At 46.2% G+C, this 20,528-nt stretch overlaps 1 protein-coding gene across 12 annotated transcripts in view; it reads right to left on the bottom strand.

Annotated features, from left to right (window-relative positions):
- Positions 1-20,528, bottom strand: part of Ablim3 (actin binding LIM protein family member 3) — a 119,631-nt gene that overhangs the window by 18,166 nt on the left and 80,937 nt on the right. For 7 of the 12 annotated variants that reach the window (XM_031365827.1, XM_031365825.1, XM_031365821.1 and 4 more), the window contains 5 exons: positions 7,310-7,368; positions 4,935-5,006; positions 2,764-2,919; positions 1,213-1,242; positions 366-495 (listed from right to left, as the gene is read on the bottom strand). In XM_031365827.1, the coding sequence (XP_031221687.1) occupies positions 366-495; positions 1,213-1,242; positions 2,764-2,919; positions 4,935-5,006; positions 7,310-7,368 (447 nt within the window). The remainder of the gene's footprint in view (positions 1-365; positions 496-1,212; positions 1,243-2,763; positions 2,920-4,934; positions 5,007-7,309; positions 7,369-20,528) is intronic. The other 5 variants (XM_031365831.1, XM_031365829.1, XM_031365830.1 and 2 more) reach the window with 2 other exon arrangements.

The raw sequence follows: 20,528 nt of genomic DNA on the forward strand, positions 1-20,528 counted from the left end.
CTACAGACCATTCCGGGAGTCTGATTAGGGATTCCAGAGGCACACAGGAGTCTGGGGCTCTTCCCCAGACATTTCTATCCTTCATGCCATTGCTTGGTTAGGGGAAACATTTTGGATTGGGATCAGATCCTGTGGTTCAGGGGAGTCATGACCAGGGAGCTCCTTTTGGTCATCCTGGCAGTTGTCAACCCACATTCCTGCTGCTTCTCAGTGTCACATACCCATCTTAGGGACTCAGTCAGGCCCACTAGTCACATGAGTGGCCATAGGCTTTGGAAAGTGTCTATTGTCCCTGCAGCCCACAGACACTATGTGACCACATTGTCCCAACTCTTCATCTCTCTTTGGGGCTTCCCTTGCCTTACCTGAGCGGTAGTAATGATGAGGTGAACGAGAGAAGGTGGGAGACATGCCTTGCCGACTGTAGGTGGGGGAATCGATGTATCCGGGGCTGGAGGCCCGTCTCTGTCGGAGGTCTAGGTTCTCATAGATGTCCTGGGGAGGAGGCAAGACTATGAGCAAGACCCATAGTGCAAGCCTTATCTATCTATCTATCTATCTATCTATCTATCTATCTATCTATCTATCTATCTAATCTATCTATCTATCTATCTTCCCAGTCATGTGCTATGGAGTCTGAAATTCTAGAGGTTTGAGTTTGAGTCACATACACAACCTGAGGAGGATGGGAGTGAATTCTTAGGCCTCATTCATCACTCACAGCCCTTGGCTAGAACCTATAGGCAGTTCCTGGAGTCTGATTAGGGATTCCCGAGGCACGCAGGAGTCTGGAGTTCTTCCTCAGACATTTCTATCCTTCATGCCATTGCTTGGTTGGGGGAAACATTTTGGATTGGGATCAGGTTCTGTGGTTCAGGGGAGTCATGACCAGGGAGCTCCTTTTGGTCATCATAAAGGAACACCACTTTTCATTCATATATAAAGGAATACCACTTTTCATTCATATATAAAGGAACACCACTTTTCATTCATATATAAAGGAACACCACTTTTCATTCATAAATATATATATATGTACATATACACATATACATACATGTGTATACATACATGTATGTATATGTACAAATACACACATATATGCGTGCGTGTGTGTATAAAGGTATATCTATATCTATCTATCTATCTATCTATCTATCTATCTATCTATCTATCTATCTATCTATCTCTTTTCTATATCAGATTAATTACCTGGGAGTAAGGAGATAATGTTCCCAGTGACTTTAGAAGCGAAGATTTTGAAGGCAGCCATGGAGGGAGCAAAGGGAGAGAGAGGCAGGCAAGAGGAAGGGAGAGAACACGGTTACAGTGTAAGATGGTTAAATGGTGGTAAGGAGAGGGCCTGCAGCTGCCTGTCTGGAGGGGACCCTATCCAGACAACATTACACTTAGAATTCTAGAATATCAGAACAGTTGGGAAGTGGTAGGCAGCATTGTGCCTTTCTAATATGAGGGCTCAGGGCCAGGCTAGGGTTCTCAGGAAATGGCTAGTCTTGTGAGCTCAGAGCTCCTTTCTCAACCCTTCCCTGTCTCTCTCCTGGCTCACATCTCCTTTGTGGTTCAGGAAGACAAAGCCCAGGGGGACAGTGTCCAAATTCAGGGCTAAGCAAGGACCAGGCCACTGTTTTAAATCGGAAGATTGGCATGGTGAGGAACAGAACGAGCTGGAGACTCAGCCCGCTGAGCTAGGCTGTTCATTTCAGCTGTGACCAGAGTCCTGTTGGAACACCTACCCAATGTTGACCAGACTCTTAATGTCTAAGACAAATAAGAAATGTAGATTCTCATGTGAAATCTAACATCTACATGCCAACAGCTAATTTACATTTCTGAATGACTTTCTGTGAGTGAACCAAAACCATCTGTGACTGGGCTCTGACCCAAGGGCTCTTGCTCTCTAGATTTAGACGTGGAGTTTACAAATACTTGATCAGAGTTTCCTGACCCATTTTAGGAGCCAGAACTGAGAGTCTCTCAAGGACTGGACTCTTAACCAGATAGAATTCAACCCCTGTTGGTTGCACTGTTGCTGCCCAAGAATACAAGCCAGTGAATGGTGGAGTTGGAACAGGTATCTGGAAGCCTGCTCCCCGGGCTAGGATCCTGTTGCCCACTGTTATAGTTCAAAGGCCTACTATAGGGTGAGATATCTCTTGGAACATGACTGGTCAGAACCTGTTCTGTGATAGCTATCCTGCCTTCTCTAGAGAATTCTCCCTTTTCTAATAGCCACCGAATGGTTTCTAAATCCATGTGGCGCTGCATTTTCATAAATGTGTGTCCTGTTCTGAGCACGAGGTTTTAAGTAAGGTTTGATGTGGAGAGAACATGCCTAACCAGGGTTTAGGAACCTCGCTCCCTTTTGAGCCTGGTATGGTATCAGAGACATGGGCTTGAGTACCAGCAAGATTTCTCTACTGTACAAAAAACAGCAGCTTGAGTAATGAATAGTTCTAGGCTCTGAGCTTTTACACTGACTCAGTAGAGCGGGGCTGAGTGCTGGGAAGGATGGAGAGCCTAGTCCTGTTCCATAGGGCATCCTGCCACTTACCTCTAGATGACGAACATACACATTTCATGCTTTAGATAAAGCTGGATTTTTGGGTGAGAGCTCTTGGTTTTTTTTAAAACTTGTCTATAAATTCCAGATTAGTAAAGACTAGGGGCCAATACTATAATGAAATTGGCTGGGGACTCCAGCAGGAAGGACCTTGTCCCTTTCAAGAGGGCAAGACGCGATACCTCTCCATAGCCGCATCTCTCCAGCATCTCGTCAGAGGTGTATCTGGAATGAGGCTCGTAGGAAATGAGGTCGGGGCGTTGCACCTCGTAGATGGATTTGACCTTGGGGAGAGCTGCCAGGTCTTTGTAATTAAGGATCTCATTATCCACTTTAGCCTGGGGGAGAGGGAAATGGACAGGAGAGAAGAAGAAAAATAAGAAGGAAAGGGGGAAAGAGGGAGGAAACAGAAGCAAGAGGCTCAAGCTTCTCCAGGATCTACTAAGAACGACTATTAGCCATGAAGGGAAGAGCTGTACGTGTCAGAATAACAATGCTCCCAGAGGCCATCTGTTGAACAACATTGTTTGTGAGGCTCTAGGCTTTATCAGAATGACCTCCTCCAAAGGCCACCATACCTCTCGGAAGGAAGAATTGATATTATCTTCTAGATGTGGAAACGGGCGCAACCATCCCATAACTGATGTCACAGTTCCTGCATGCTGATTGCTGCCCACCCCACAACAGGATGGCATCCCTAGCTGCAGCCACCCTTGATAACTCCCTCTGGGGACTAGCTTGTGCTTGCCAATAACTTCCTTATAGTACGGGCCTCCAAAGTAAGCCCACTGTTTCTGCTGCGACCGGTGCCGTTCTGCAAGCCAGGGGAGGGGCCTATTTTCTCTCAAGTTCTGGATAGGAATCTGTAAGTACAGCCCGTGAAGATAGTAACTTGTCCTGACCTGGGGATGTAGCTCAGGGGCTTACTGGCACAACAGGTGTCTGGCACGACACCTGTTAATCCCAGCCCCATAAAAAAAGAAAAAAAACTAACTTGTTTTCGGAGAAAGCCACACGGCAGTATTGACCAATATTGGAGCCCCCCGCAATAATTCTTCTTATTTTCACTTGTCCAGGGAAAGAAAGGACAGGAAATAGTGCCAGTGGTGGGCATTATCCAGGTTCAAGGAAGAGTCTGATTAATCTTGCCATGGTGTCAAAGGCCACCTGGGCCTGGCAGCTTTGAGGACTATGCATGGAGTCTTCTCCTTGGGGCTGGGTTCTTGGTTGTCCAACGCCCCCACATTCTTGGACTTGGCTCCTTTGCCTGTGGTCAGACATGCTGCTTCTCTCATTGTTCCCTGGCTCTGCCACCTGCCTCCCTTGGCTCCCTTCTGTCATTCCATCCCTTCTGTTACTCAGTAGATCTTCCTTTGGGATGCCCTTTCTCAACTGGCTCTGGATGTCAGGCTTCTTCCTTGGTTGGTAGCATTGTCAGGGTGTGTGGCGGCTACTTGTCATACTTACAGCTGATTGTCCACGATATGTCCAGTGTCATGAGGGTACCAGATCTCTCCACCACCATCTCCCCAACACAGAGCACAGCATTTATCCCAGAATGGAAGCTCAGTATACACAGAATGAATGCATACATGATGTAACCCGAGACCCCTGAGGGCATCTAACCTAACTCTCATCTCTTCTGCCCATGTGTGAATGGCTCTGAAGTTGGGAGCCTAGACAGCTGTAAGGGGCTGCTTTGTTTCTAACCTTCTCATATGTTTAGAAAGGTCTCCTTTTAGCTTTATAAATAAATCCTTTTGAGTTGCATCTTCTCCTTCCTGCCTCTTTATCACATACCACTCCTTATATACCAACATCATCCCACCTCTTCCTGACCCCCCTCGCTGTTGTCTTGCCTGGTCTCAGTTCAAACCCCATAGCTGCTGTTTTGTTCCAGTTAAGGAATGGGAGCGGAGGCGGGTGGAGTTGATTTTAGAATGCAGGAAGGTTTCTTTCATCACTACACTTCCTCATGCTCCTTGAACTTTAAACAGTCCCTGTAGCTCTTGGTTTATTAGAGAACAAGGTCCAGGCCCTCCCCATTCCCTTCTGTAGCCTCAAGATCTGGTATGCCACCGAGAACAAGGTAGGCATGGCCCAGATGACCTTAGAAACATTTCAGGTGCGCCGGGCAGTAGTGGCGCATGCCTTTAGTCCCAGCACTTGGGAGGCAGAGGCAGGCAGATATCTGAGTTCGAGGTCAGACTGGTCTACAGAGTGAGTTCCAGGACAGCCAGGGCTACACAGAGAAACCCTGTCTCGAAAAACAAACAACAACAACAACAAAAATATTTCAGGTGCTAGGTCAGGGGTGAACCAAGCCCCGCCAGTGCTAAGGAGCAATACGTACACAGATGACTCGGTTAGGCGACCCAATGCTGGACCCAGGGGGCGAGATGGAAGTTTCAGAAGTCCGTCTATGCTGTAGGAAAGACAGAGACAGAGGAGTGAGAAGCAGAAGTTCAGGCTCAGAGGGGGAGAAGGCGGGTCTATAATGCAGCTCTGAAGGCACTTTAGCAATACTGTTAAAATTTTCTGGCTACTGTTGTCCTCTCTCTTCTAGGCCCCTTTAGCCAATATCTCTGTGTGAATGAGATCCAGCAGGTCCAGAACTTCAGGCTGCTGGGTAAAATATGAATTTATTTTCTGGTTATCTGTAGCCAGCATTTTAAATAGAGAGTTGTTCATAAAACTTCATTTTGGGTTATCTCAGCCAATAACGTATTTAGTTTACGTGAACAAAACTGCTTAGTATTCATTTCTTGGTGGCTCAGGAAACAACAGCTCACTCACTTACGCAATGTGCTGATTCTTTGCAGTGGACCCTTGGCAGACCGACATCGACTTAAGTGAAAACCTTAAATCATCTGCCTCTGTACATCGGCCATGATGGATTACCAGCACCCCACCCCCCACCCCAATAGTGTGATGCCCTCTCTGTGCATCTCAGAGTGTGTCAGTCAAGATTGGCTCAAGGACCACTAGGAAATACGTGTGAGTTTAAAGATCTCAGATTCCTGATGTGCAAAGGGAATATGGTGGTTGAGCCTCAGGACTGTTCAGTCCTTCCACAAACATTTCACAGCATCCCGAGTGGTGCTAAAGATTGGCTTTCACTAAACCATAAGTGAGAACGAGGGGAGGATCTTGGAAAGTGAACATCTGATGGTGCCGCGCCATACGGTGATGAGCAGAATGCTTTATTTCAAGCCTCCTGATTAGTTGGAGGAAGCCTCTTGATTTGGTGCTAACACATTCCAACAGCTGTCCCAACAACACTTAATTTCCCCTCTGAATTAACGAGTGTGTCAGCAGTACTAGCTAGCTTTTTTTTTTAAGATTTATTTTTAATAACTACTCCATTACCACTGGATTTATTTTGTTTATAGCCAGCATTACACCTTTCTGCATGTGAACCTCAAGCTTTATTTTAAAATGAATTCAGTTAAATGAAAGGTAGTGGAGTTGCTTTCAAGGGAAAAAAAAAAGGGAACGGGAACTCATATGAGGAGGTGGTACACGGATACTGTGAAAAGCATCAGGGTTTTAAAAGGAGAACTTGACTTTGGGAAATTCTCCAGAGAAGAGATGGAGAAACTTGACAGCTAGGTCTTCTTGAGCTTTATAGATCTTAAAAAGAACAGGGTAGGGGATTCACACATGGATAGAAAGAAATTACACAGCAACAAGCTCAATTCTTTCACCAAATTCACATTGCAAGGATGAAATGGCAAAGGAGACGGGTTAATTAGCTAATCAAATATTGTATATGGGTATGTTTAGTTGAGTAGACTCTAGCAAGTGATATAAGAGACTCTTAAGGGGGGGTCAAGTAGACAGTAGAGGCAGGAATATAAAGGCAAGTTGAGGGGGAGGGGGAGAGGACAGGGGGTTCCTGGAGGGGAAACTGGGAAGGGGGATAACATTTGAAATGTCAATAAATAAAATAACCAATAAAAAAATTAAAAAAAATATAAAGGCATGCTAGAACTCGTGTTGTTCCCCACCCCCCTTCCCTTAACGCACATCTCTCAGGAGCCTCTCTGCAGCCTGAAGAGGCTGGGAAGCAATCTCTCCCTGCACAAGCCTGGCTGAGCACCCCCCTCCTTTCAGGATCAGGGATTCAGATGAACAGTCCTTCCTGGCATTTGTCAGAGCACAGCAATTTCGAGGTACCAGGGCCTCAGCTGGTCTGCTGTGTGCCTGGGGATGTCACGATACTCTGCTCCGGCCTGGCTGCATCGCTGTTGTCAAATCACTCTCTTCAGATTTGATTTTCTCACAGGCAAGGTAGACATACAATCTCTTGCCTCATCTGCCTCAGGAGGTTAAAGGGAACCAGCCAGAGAGGCGCTAGGAAGACACTCTGCAAACGTGTCAACTACCTAAACAATAGCAACGATACAATTATTAATAAATAACCTTAGGCTAGGGAAAAGCCATGGCATAATACCTCAGACTGGCTGCCATCTTGGTCAGCATTGGCCCGGTTATAATTTTACCTTCCCTAGGCAGACTTAAAAATCTCCCATGCATAAAATTCTTTATTGTTTTCAAGGTACTTTCATATTCAAGATCTTAATTCACCCCAAGCCCCATGAGGCTACTCTTCCCATTAGGGAGCCCACAGAAATGCCCACACATTTGGGAGCTGATACGCTCCGTACTCACGCACACCTTTCCTAACCTATGGCAAAAGGCAGCATGGAGGACCATGCCTCTTACCTTGAGCTTCTTCTCTGCCCTGGCTGCCTGCTTGCAGATCGGGTGCCACACCTCAGAACCTAAGGGGCCAGGAAAATAACAACGTCTCAGACTTCTCAAAGTTACCAATGACCAGAGTCCCCGCCTTACCTCAGTTTACTCCTCTGACAGTACGTGTACCCTATGTTCACATCAGATGGGAAGAGTCCTTTCTGTCTCCTGGCTCTGTTAGCTCCCCATTGTTCCTGAGAGTCACTGGGTAAGCCAATCTGACTACACGTATTCCTGTTCCGAGTGTCTAAATCCTCACTCCGTCTTCACGGTTCACACGCCATCCCCTTGTGAACTTTCTTACCTGTCAGGTGGGGGTGGCTTTTTCCTCCTCTGGTCTCCATAGTTCTCTGAAGGTTCTCCATAACACAGTCTTAAGTCATATTAGCTTGGGAATTTGCCACCCTAAGTACATTAACAGTTCCTTCTGAGCAGAAATCAGTGGGTTCACCCGTGGGTCTGTCTTGCCTAGCATCTGCACAGAGTTTGCCTTTAGTGCAAGTTCATGGGTTTGCGGGGCGAAAAGATGAACAAGACGACTATCCCTGAGTGACACATAGCAGGTGGCCAATAAATATTTGTTGAATGGATGAATGGCAGTGTGTGTGTGTGAGGTGGGGGGAGGAAAAAAAAACGACAAACCATGGTTACCTCAGCTTTCTTTTCTCTTAAGACTTCAGATGGAATTAGGACGTTTTTGCATTTAAGGGGCAGAGGTGTCACGGTGTATATCCTGCTTAGGAGCATTGTCTTGACCTGATAATTCCTCTGAGACTCCAGACCCTTCAAATTTAGTACACCAGTGCTGCTAATACCCACATTTTATATTGGGTGGGGGTCCAGTTGGCTGGCTCCAACCTCAAGAGGCCAATTTGGAAAGGCATGAACAACAGGTGGTTGGTCACATGCTGTGAAGCCTCCACTATTGCACATTCCCCAAAGAAGGGACAGGTGTCCTGGATTAGAAGGGAAAAAATAGGAATGAGTTATCCCTCTGGAGCCAACCCTTGGGTGACCAGCCCTAAAAGGAAAGGGGCCAGCAAATGGCTCCATTCCGAAGCAGCAGATGGCATTTGCTTGTCTGACTTTGTTTCTAGGTTACACTTTCCATGATGGTTGTTGCCTGGAGCTCCTAGGACTCGAATATTGGTTAAGGCACAGGGGTTTGGTGTGAGATCAAAGACCTGAAGGAGAGGAAAGAGGATCAGCCCCAAATATGGAGTCCAAAGCTTATTGTTTTCTTGACTCAGCCCCTAAGAGATCCCCCGACTCTCTCTATTTCTTCATCTGAGTAAATATCAAGGTAACACCTGGATAGCCTTAGATTGTTTTCATTTCCAAAATTCTTACTTCAGGGCTGGCTTTGTCTTTTGTGGGATAAGAATCACCACTTCACTGCTGGTATTCTTAGATGTTTTTAATTATTCAAGAGGAGTTTGCTTAGGTCTAAGAGGAAAATGCAGTGGTTATCAGAGCCCAGTAGAGGGACTCTGAGTCTGAGCTTGAGCCAGGGATCATAGGGTGTGTCTGGTATCATGCAAGCCATGGGTTGTGATCATCCCTTTTGGGAGTTTAAATTACAGGAGGAGCATTTCTGGTTCCTCTCTGGCTTGCCCCTGAGTCCATCAGGGCTTGTTTACTGCTGTGGTTTATGGCAGGAAACATATGTTCCAGGTCACTGTAGGAAATGCTTGAGGTGGCCACAGGAGTCTGATGACGTCGTGAAATTAAGAGAAAGACAGAAAGGAAAGGTGAGGAGGGCAGGAGTCCAGGCTAGGGGAAATGAGAATAGCGTGTGTGGGTTCAGATTGAACTGCCGCTCTTGCTTTGACTCTGTGACAAGACATATCTGATCTGGACTAAAACAGAGCCATGAATGGCTACTAGCTTCACTCTGCGTACATCCTGCATACAAGAAAACATGCTTACAAAGGAACTGAGAGGGGAGAGGAAGAATCATAAGACAGGAGGAAGATGTAATTAGAAATGAAAAAGGAGGGGTCATTCAGGAATTGCTAGAATATCATATATATATATACGTACACATACATATATATATATATATGAAAGAATATTGTGTTTATATATGAAAGAATAGTGTGTGAGTTTATATATATATATATATATATATATATATATATATATATAAACTCAGATAAAGGTAAGAAAAAGTATTTTTGTTTTATTTTGTTCCATGAAGACTTGTAGGAAATTATGGTCTCCTGAGCATTTATGCCCTTGGTCACCAGATCAATGGTCAGCAAGGTCCCCAACAAAAAGAAAACAGCTACTATGCTGGCTAGTTTTGTGTCAACTTGACACAGGCTGGAGTCATCTGGGAAGAGAGAATCTCAACTGAGAGAATGCTTTCCCTGGGATCAGACTGGGCAAGCCTGGAGGGCATTTTCTTGACTGGCGATTGATGTGGAAGGGCTCAGCCCATTGTGGGTGGTTCTATCCCTGCACTGGTGGTCCTAGGTTCTATAAGAAAGCAGGCTGAGCAAAGCATGAGGAGTTAGCCAGTGAGTAGCACCTCTCTATGGCCTCTGTATCAGCTCCTGGTTCCTGCCTCCAGGTTCCTTCCTTGCTTGAGTTCCTATTCTCACTGCTTTTGATGATGAACTGTTATATGGAACTGTGAGAGAAATAAACCCTTTCCTCTCCAAGTTGGTTTTGGTCATGGTGTTTTACCATAGCAGTAGTAACCCTAACTAAGACATCCAGAAAAGAATGTAACCATCTTTCCCTTTACCCCCATTTAAATTCCCAACACAGAGCCTGGTTGGATCCTATCTTGTTTTTGTTTGTTTGTTTGTTTTGTTTTGTTTTTACAATTACAATGTGAAGGGTCCCCAGAAAGCAGTACCCAGGGGAGTGTGGTGAACAGAACAGGAAGGGTACCCCAAATTACTCCGTAAAGATGGAATAGAAGGCTAAGACATGCTGTGTGCATTTCTGTGCTCTCTGAGGGAAGGTGCTTTCATAGGATTTGCAATGAGAACCAAGGGCAAACATTCCAGGGAAGGAAAACTAACTTTCACTAATTGAAGGTTCTTGCTCAGTTGATAATGAGATCCCTTCCTCTACAAGTTTTCAAATATATACAGGATGGGGAAAAGCTCAGTCTCAAGATTGTGGAAGGGATTCATCATATGTCAATGACACTGACGGATTTTGGACAACCATCCCAGTCCTTGAAGATCTTGTTTCTAAATTAATAGGTCTCTCCATATATACATAAAAAACATCTGACCTGCCCAATACTCCCAATGAGAATGGAAATTCTCTGAAGAGAGAGAGCCCTATCTATGTGTCTACCGGGACCAGAGTTTCGAATTCATTCAGTGAGTGAATGAATAGAGAAAAATGGGCTGATGAGATGATTCGGCGTGTAAAGGCAACTGCCACCAAGCCTGTGGACCTGAGTCTGATCCCCAGGACCTATATGGTAGGAGAGAACCGACTCCCCCAAGTTGTCCACTGACTACAAATGCACTGTGGCAAGTCTACACACATATACACATATATACAAATTAGCACAACAACAACAACAACAACAACAACAATAAAGCTTAAGAAAAGAAACAAGATATTTGATGTTAGGTAGGTTGAATTTTCTAAGCTAGGCTTGGGGGATTTGGGCCAATAGAACAAGTTGGCCTCTCATTTGACAGCTACCATTGTAGACCGTCTGTATGTGGGAGCATTCACTGGACTGGGGTTGGTCAAGGTGTGACCTATATGGAGCACATGTCTGATAAGCTGGTGCAGAGTCTTGAGGACCCCATGCTGAGCCTGATACCAATTTCTTGAAAGCAGGGCTGAGAATCAGCAGCTCTCCAGGTAACTTAATGACTCTCAAGATGAGGACCAGATCCTTAAATACCGTACAGCACTCCAAGTAAATTTTAATGAATGTAATGGGAGAAACCAACAGCCCAAGACAGAACTCTAACATCGTGCAAGAATGGGACATGTTTTGTTTGAGCTCCTAGTTCTACGACTCACCCTCTCTTACTCTCTGAGACTGTCACCCGGGACTCCATACTCTGTGGTTGGCATCCATTGTGAGGGTTATGGGTCCCTCAGCTGACTAGAGATAGAGAGCTACATCTAGCAGAGTCCTCAGGTCAGCTTTGATGCTCACCAGAACCAGCAAGACTAGTTGCAGTATGACCCAGACCTGCAGTGTCTGGGGGGCTGACAGGATTTGAGGACCCCACCCACCTCTCTGTTGGGCCTTGCCATTCAATTTGCCGGTGCCTCTTTTAAAATGTCAGAGCTAGATCCGATGTGGCTGTCTTATGGAGCGCCCAGGGAGGGGTTAAAATACAAAGGGGATTGGAAGTGCTATGTCAGCACTGTGTAAACACTTTTTTGAGTCTGAATGTCTTTAGACACTACGGGTTGCCATGATCCTCCCAGGACCTAACTCCCAGCCCTTCTCACTTGGGGGGGTGAAGGTGGTTGAGTTTCAAGTTTCTGATCCTGCCCCAACAGGTTCCTTCTTCAGATTGCTCATGACCATAAGCAGGGTGAGGCTGCTCCGCATTCTGCCTCTGTAGCAGCAGCACTGCCTCTGTGACATGACCTGCCAATGACCTTAGAGTTGCTCCATGAAGAACTCTATCCAGGGCCAGAGAGATGGCTCTATGGTTAAGAGCATTTGCTGCTCTCATAGAGGACCTGAGTTTGGTTTTGAGAACCCACACCAGGCAGCTCATAGCTGTAACTCCAGCTCCAGAGGACCAAGATGTTCTGACTTTCCTAGACATCTGCACTCATGGGCACATACCCACATTCAGACCTTGTAGTAGTTGGGCCTGGTTTTGTGTCAACTTGACACAAGCTAGTCATCAGAGAGGAAGGAGTCTCAGTCGAGGAAATGCCTCCATGAGATCCAGCTATAAGGCAGTTTTACAATTAGTGATCAGTCGGGGAGAGTCCAGCACATTGTGATTGGTTCTATTCCTGGGGTGGTCCTGGGTTCTATAAGAAAGCAGGTTGAGCAAGCCATGAGGAGTAAGCCAGTAAGCAGCACCTCTCCATGGCCTTTTGGCATGAGCTCCTGTCTCACTTTGAGGTCCTGACCTGAGTTCCTGTCCTGACTTCTTTTACGGATGAAGAGCAATGTGGAAGTGTAAGCTGAATAAACTTTTTCCTCCCCAGCTTGCTTTTTGGTCATGGTGTTTTGTTACAGCAATAGAGACCCTAAGTAAGACAGACATACACTGTAGGAAGCCAAGCCTGTGGACGCAAAGCACATTAGTGGATACCAGAAGCTTATAGCAGGTGTAGGCGAGTAGACGACTACTTAACAGGAATGAGGTTTCATTTGGGGCTGAGATAGATACACACAGATGATGGTTGCACAACGTTGTGACTGGACTGGCTGAAAGTGACTTGAGTATATATTTTAAATGGTTAATTTGATGTTATGTGAATTTTCAAATCTCAAGGAAACAAAAGAAGCTCCTGCCCCACAACCCCAGAGGAAGTGGACGGCTTCTGCAGATTACAGGGCACGTCACTCTCCCTCAGTCATTGAGAGGGTTGAGCAAGCTCTTCCCTTGACTTTTCTGTGTATCTTGACAATATCACCACTGCCATTGACTTGGGTATCAGGGGTCTTTCCCAGGTGTCGGGCACTTGATGTATTACTTAATGTGATATCCTATGAGGCTTGAATCCTGGGCTGCTGCTTACTGCATCGCTGGCTGCACTGTCCAGAGCAACTCAGGCCTGTTTGTGCCCCCTATTCCCTTTTTCCATCTGCAAAGTGTGGATTGATATATCTGTCTTGTAGAGTTGTTGTAAGGATTAATTAACACACACACACACACACACACACACACAGAGGTGGGGGGGCACTTAAGTGAACATTGGAGTGATATCTGCTTATAGTAGGCATTATGTATACATTTTAATTGTTATTAATATTATCTCTTCTCGAGCAGGGACTGAAGGAAGGGCAAGCCAGCCTAAATATAGCTATCTCCTAAGAGGCTCTGACAGTACCTGACTAACACAGATGTAGAGGCTCACAGCCATCCATCGAACTGAATACAAGGTCCCCAGTGAAGGAGTTAGAGAAAGGACCAATGGAGCTGAGGGGTTTGCAGCCCCTTAGGACTAACAACAATATGATCTAAGTAGTACCCTCAGAGCTCCCAGGGTCTCAACCACCAACCAAGGACTGCACATGGAGGGGTCTGATTGTTCTGGCAGCATGTGTATAGTAGAGGATTGCAAATTCGATCAGCAATAGGAGGAGAGGACCTCAGCCCTGTGAAGGTTCTGTGTCCCAGTGTAGGGGAATGCCAGGGCCAGAAAGTGGGAGAGGGCGGGGTGGCAGGCATGGGGAAGTGGGAGGCAACAGGGGTTTGTTTTTGTTGTTTTTGTTTGTTTCTTTGTTTTTTGGAGGGGAAACTGGGAATGGAGAAATTTACATGTAAATAAAGAAAATATCTAAAAAAAAAAGAAAAAAAAAAAAAGAAAAAAATATTATCTCTTCTCTCCCATCTAAAAATTCAGTGTGCTAGGGGCTAGCTAATCTGGGTAAGCTGAAGAGACTCATAGCGTGATTACAGGAGGAAACTTACCCTTTGACTGCCAGGAGCAGGGCCTGGGTGAGCCAGGCATAGCAGCTGAGGGGCTGCAGGGCATAATAAAAAACACTCTATTTTGGAGGGGAGCTCTTAATAACAGGAAGTAAACATCTCAATAGTCCCAGGAAGACCCTAAACATGGTCAGATTGAACAGGGTTCTCCATCCCTAAGCTTATATAAGCAGTAAGGCCTGTTGAAAGATTCTCATGGACAAGCCAAGCTGCCTGGAAGAGGCTCAGGCCAACAGAGTCACCAGGAAGACTCTCTTCAACCCAGTGATCTGCCTGTGGGTTGTACAGTTCAATTCTGTGAGCCGTCACTCATGCTGGGCCGAGCTTCGAGCTGTCTTTGAGTCACCTCTGCTACTGTGAGTAACTCCCCACCCATACTCCTGTGAGGAACCCAGAGAAAGCTCATTGGCTCACTAAGTTATATTTTGATGATATCTATGCTTTGGTCTGTCATTGGTTCTCGTATCTAGATGTTTATTCATGTCTCCCTACAACAAGTGAAGGGGGGCATAGAGGCACATGGCTGGCTTTCCAAGTGCAGTTACTGGCCAGAAGCCTAGTGTGGCTGCCACTGCACCCTCTTGGCATGCGGAAGTGGTGTTAGGCAGAGGGAGAAAGATATCTGGTAACTATAAACCCAGTTACCATGGATGGCACCAAGCAGGAAGAGGCAAGGAGCACAGCAGGACTGAGGGTCCAGTAATTTAGGGGATGAGGATGGAAATGGAGATGATTTGAAAGCTTAGGCTGTGCCAACAATAGGTATCCACATTTCCTCTATTATTATTATTTTTCTCCTAAGACTTTACTGATGCTATGAGGAGGCTATGAGAAGGAGGAGAAGACCTTGAGGATTATGTGGGTCCAAGGTAGAGACAGGGCAAAAAATATTTATTCATTTTTATTGTGTGTGTGTGTGTGTGTGTGTGTGTGTGTATGTGTGCATGAGTGTCTTGCTTGCATGTATGGATGTAGATCATGTGACTTCTGGTCCCTCAAAGAAGTGCATGAGGTCAATCCAAAGAGAAGCAGAGAAAAGACCAGCTGGGGATCCTCAGGGACCGCTCTGGATGCTTCTCAATCTCACAAGCCCATCAGTCATTCCCCTTCTGCCCTAGTGGCTGAAGTTGAGTTTCTGCCACCTGAAAAGTCCAGAGCAATAAAACCTCTCCTCAAACTCAGGCTCGAGTGCCTGACACATCCCTGACTTGCCCTGAAGGCAATTTTGTTTCTTAGAAAATACAGGAAGCAACCAGGAAAATTGCTGCTCTGGACCTAATTTTGACCAACATGAACAAATTGGCTGTGAAGTATAGACGTGACATGTAACCCATGAGAAAATGGCCACATCACTTTGCGTTTGTGGTGACCTGATCCAGACGAGCTGGCAACAGATTTTAGAACTATGACGATGTAACACTTTCTGTGATTCAAGATGTTAGGTAACCCTTAAAATCTTGAAGAAGAAAAAAAGGAAGGCAGCTCATCAAAAGTTAAAATGTACTCTATTTAAAATGAAATATGCTTAGCACAGGCAGACTTGAGACGGCAGTTTAGTCAAAGAATAGGATATGTTTGAAGAATCTAAAATTATATAGCAGGATTGGGGAAACAGAAGTTTTAAAGTTTTTAAGCATAACTCCTACAACCTAAACTGTCACTGGAGAGACCCAACTGAATGTAGTAAGCCTGAAGTATGGAATGACAGCGACGTGTTTGGCGACGGTGCCTCAGCAAGTATGGTTGGAGGATATCTGAAGATCAAGAATGTGGGTTGGTCTTCCATAGTCTGAGACAACTGCATGACTTGAGTGGGGCCTCTACTGGCCTGATACACCTGTCGGAGCGACCTGCTAGGAAAAGGAGGTCTTTGCTAAATGTCAGTTGCACCTCCAGCTGTGCCAGGACATGCCTCCCACTACCAGGTCCTTGTATCATGTGGACTGAGAAGCATGTGGTCAAAAATAGCCTCAGCTCTACTGAGAAGGCTTGGCATAACTCTCAAAGGCAGCCCCAGGATCTGTGGGGTCTGCATTCATGCAGCACCGAGGCTCTTTGTTTTATTTTTGGGTCGCACACACTGCTCACGATCAGATGAAAGCCACGGACCTTCTCTCTAGAGGAACATCTATGTATGGAACGTGGCAAGCACTTTCAGGAGATTCACATTATTCAGAAAGCCAGTTACGAACCTCCGATTAAGAGTTGGGTAACAGAGGATCTGGAGAGATGGCTCAGTTGGTAATGTGCTTTCTGTGCGAACATGAAGACCTGAGTTTGATCCCCAGAACCTGTCTGAACCAGCCAGGCATGGTGGTTTACACTCATCCTTCTGGTGTTGGAGAGTTAGAAAAAGGCACATCTCTGGAGCTCCATGGCCTGTCATCTTTCCCTTACTTGGCCAGTTCTAGGCCTGTGAGAAACCCTGACTCAAAAATCAATGAGATAGCTTAGCAGGTAAAAGTGCTCAAAAGCTCAACAGCCCGACCTCCTTACTTGGAATCCACTTTAAAAAAAAAAAAAAAAAGTGGACTGCACTCAGTAGACACACACCTGCAATCCCAACACTCCTAAGGTAAAACTGGAGAATCAACTAGAAGTCTGAAGACTTAGCACCACCCTTGAGAGTGGCAGATGCTGGAGTAGTGAGCAGATTCAGGGTGATCTCTGTTTTTCAGATTTGACACTGGCTGCACTCACACTTTGTTACAGTACTTCCATTAGCAGTGGAGGGTCTGTCCCTGGATTTCAAAATGAATTCACTGAGCTTGCAAACGCTAAGAGCTGACCTCATGCATTCCAGTGCTAACGGTCTCAGATCCTTGCAATGGGGAGGGGAGGGACATGTGGGACAGCTAGAAGATGAACCCATTCATTCCTTGATGGGTGCGTATTTAGGAGAACACACACACCACATTGAGAGCCCAGCACAATGCCCACTTCTGCAGTGACTGTGGCCTCATGGTTTCAGTGTAAATTCTGCCCTGAACCGGAGGTATTTCAGCTTCATTCTGCCGTACTAAAACTGGTGACCTAATTTCCTGGGGAAGCCCAAATGAAGGGTTTGGATAACAAGCAGATTAGAAGTCTGGCCTCTTTACAGAAGCAGTTGAAAGATGGGGATGTGCAATTGAACTTAAAGCAAAGAAAAGGGAACTTTCTGATGTCTCCTGGGGCCCCAGACATCCCCCAGACAGACGTCAGACATCTCCCAAGTGGGGCCCATCAGCATACCATCACACAGCAATTAAAATACAAACTAATGAACCAAAGATTTTCTGGGGATCCTCTGCCAGGACCAGCTTGACCTGCTAAGGACCTCTCCCTTCCCTGAACTTGGTCTGTGAGCTGTGTGTGTGTATGTGTGTGTGTGTGTGTGTGTGTGTGTGTGTGTGTGTCTGGTCTGCCCACCTGCACGACCTACCCTAATGGCTCTCAGCACTTTCACGTTCACTCTGTCCTCCAGTGTTTCTGAGGTATGTGTCTGCTCTCTCTGCACCATGTGTATATAAATCGGCTCGGTGTCCCCACCATGCGACGCTTCCACCTGGCTGAGGACTTTGCACCTGCTATCCTCCTGCCTCTACAACTTTCTTTTCTCCTCTCTTCATTGCCTCTCCCCCACTGCTCATGCTCAGTATCCTGGCTCCTTCCTCAGAGGAACCTCCCCTGGCCTCTTGGGCTTCTGACAAATCCCCATTTTCCCAGAGGACTTTCCCCACTTGGCTGTTGGTATTGTTGCCTCTATTTGATTAATGCCAGTCTGTTCTTCTGGCAATAAACTCCACCGGGGCAAACTACCATGCCCACCTTTGCTCATCTCCAGGTAGAGTACTTGGCATGCAACGGAGAGCCTGGAGCATCGTGGCTGTCACTGGAGTGGCTCAGTGAGAGATTGATTCCAGCCTCACTTGACAAGGGAAGGAAGAGACCCAGAAGAGAAAGTCACTCCTCAAGATCCCAGCCCATTAGTGAAAGTGTTGACCCTTGAACTCAGGACTCCTCGCTCTCAGCTGGCTCATTTCACTTCTGAACTGCCATTTCTTGGATCCTGATGCTGTTACTCTTTGAGGGTATTCTAGGCTCAGCTCCCAGTGGTAACTGAAACTCCTGGTGGCTGCCACCCACACATGACACCCATAACTAGAATCATTATATGACTCTAGCACCCATGGTCCAAGCCCCCTCATTCTAGATCACTCAGCACCTCCTGAGGCAGGTCCTCTCACACTCTGCAATTACTCCCACTCCCCCCGGGAGCCAGAAGGATAGGAAAGGGGATAATTAATGAGAGGGTGACAGCTCTTCTTCACTACAAGAACATCTCCCACCTCCTGGAGGCATTTCTGCCTTAAGTTCTACGGTGCAGCCTGTCTCACGGTCACAAAGCTGTTGGCTCAACTCCATCGCTTAACTCCTTCAGCTCCTGTGTGAAGTTGGGTGAGCAAAGTTCCTAACTCCTGGCTGTGAACTCTCTGAGGGCAGGGGCTTGGCCTCTACTGCTCCTGTCTGCCTCTCCAGCTGTTAGACCACTACTGGACACATGCTAGGTCTCAATAGATATAAATGGTAAACGAACAAAGAGAGCTTTCCTTGAGGTAGGAATTTACTATACTTGTATTTAACAGGGGCTGCTTGAAGTCTATCATATAGGTTAGATAATCAAGGGCTAGAGAGTTAAGAGGTTTGTATAAAGTTAACAACAACAACAAAAAACCCTTAGTAAGCAATAGTGCCAGGACTCAAACTGAAGTAGTCTAGGCCAAACTACCACAGGAGAATGAGGATTTGGAATTGAAGCAGGAAGGTAAAGATATTGATTTCTCAGTGGTACACAAGTGGGAATGTGGTTGTTCAACCACAGGTTCAACACCAGGAGGCTGGGAAGGTGAACACTACACAACAGACTTGCTACCAAATGTCAACTTGACATTCTTGTGGTGGTTGCTTGGCAGAGACTTGTATCACAGGGTCCTGAAGCAGGAACCACTCAGGATCAATGGAGGGCATTGGTGTCCCTGGGGAGCCACAAGGACCAGGCTTGATTATCAGCCAGGGCCTGGGTTCTGTGGGAGAAGGTGGAGAGAGCCTGGAGGGAATCTTCGTCCAGGTTCTTCTCTGCCCTGCAGAACTTTGGTTCACAAAGCATTTCTCTAGGTGTACCCCTTACATCATCTATACAATGAGGGCTGTGGCTTTACACACACCCTTCCCCTTCCAACACCTGAATGATGACTGTACTGAAGGAATCAGTTACAGCTTGGAATCTTTGGAATGGTTTCTTCACTTAGTTCCACCCAGGAATCCACGTGCAGCACACCCTGTGGATGTCACAAGGTCTCTGTTGAATAGCTCTGGGCAACAGGTCTCAGCTGAGGAGGACTTTGTCCTGTTTCCTGTACCGTAGGATATTAGGCAATATCTGAGACCGTTTTGGAAAGGCTATATGACTGACACCTTATGGGTGTAGAGCAGGGATGCTACTAAATACTCTACAGCGTACAAGACAATCCTTAACTAAAGAATTGTCTAGCCCTCAGATATCAACAGCGTTGAGGTTCAGAAACTCTGCTGTAGACACAGAAGGCAAAGTACAGCTTGAGGGACTTTGTGACTGTAGGAATCTGGGGTGAGGGCAATATTCCTAAGAAGACCCACTCCCTGTAACTGGCCCGTGGACTCAGGGCTGCCTTCTGGGGAAACCTTGAAGGACTCTTACTCCTTTCCAAGAGGCTACTAGAACATTCTTAGCAAGGCTAACCACAGTGACTCAGCCAACACCCTGATGTTCTCAATACCATTCATAACTTAACTTCCTCCTTTCTGAATCCCTATAGTCTCTTGTACCTCGCTTGCACTTGGTTCCCTCTGGTTTGTCTATGAGTTGTTGGGCTTCTCTCGGTCTCATAGCCCTAACGTTGGCCCCCCTCTGCTCCTTCCATGGAACAATATTAGGAGGTGGGGCTTTGGAGAAGTGATTGGGCCATGGAAGCAGAATTTCCATGATTGAGATCAATACCCTTATGAAATAGGCCTCAGGGGATCACCTTGCCTTCTCCACCATGTCAGGATAGAGCAAGAGGGTGGCACCAGTGTGAAAGTAGGCCATCACTAAAGGTGGCAGGCACTAAATCTGCAGCCACCTTGATCTTGAGACCTGCCAGTCTCAGAGCTATGGGCAATACATTTCTATCCTTTACAAGCTACTGGTCTATCTTGGTTTGCTTTGCAGCTATATTAGCTGTTACATTTTGAATCTCTGATGTCCATCATAAGCTCATACTGGGAATGCCTGCCTGTTTCTCAGCTGGCTGCTAGGGGGAGGCTGTGACACCATGGGGCTTGGCTGGCAGAAGTGGGTCACTACAGGTGGGCCTTTGAAAGTTATAGCCTGAACCCTTCTTTCTTGTCTACCATGGTATAAAACAGTCTATATCACACAAGGTCCACTACCACGAATGCCTCTTTGCCATGATGACTGAACTGAGCAAAAAGACATCTTTTTTTCTCTTTAAGATGTTCTTATTAGGTACTTTGGTGACGGTGTTATGAAGAGAACACACCAATTA

The sequence above is a fragment of the Mastomys coucha genome, unplaced genomic scaffold (genome assembly GCF_008632895.1).
Source record: "Mastomys coucha isolate ucsf_1 unplaced genomic scaffold, UCSF_Mcou_1 pScaffold13, whole genome shotgun sequence".
Classification (NCBI taxonomy): Eukaryota; Metazoa; Chordata; class Mammalia; order Rodentia; family Muridae; genus Mastomys; species Mastomys coucha.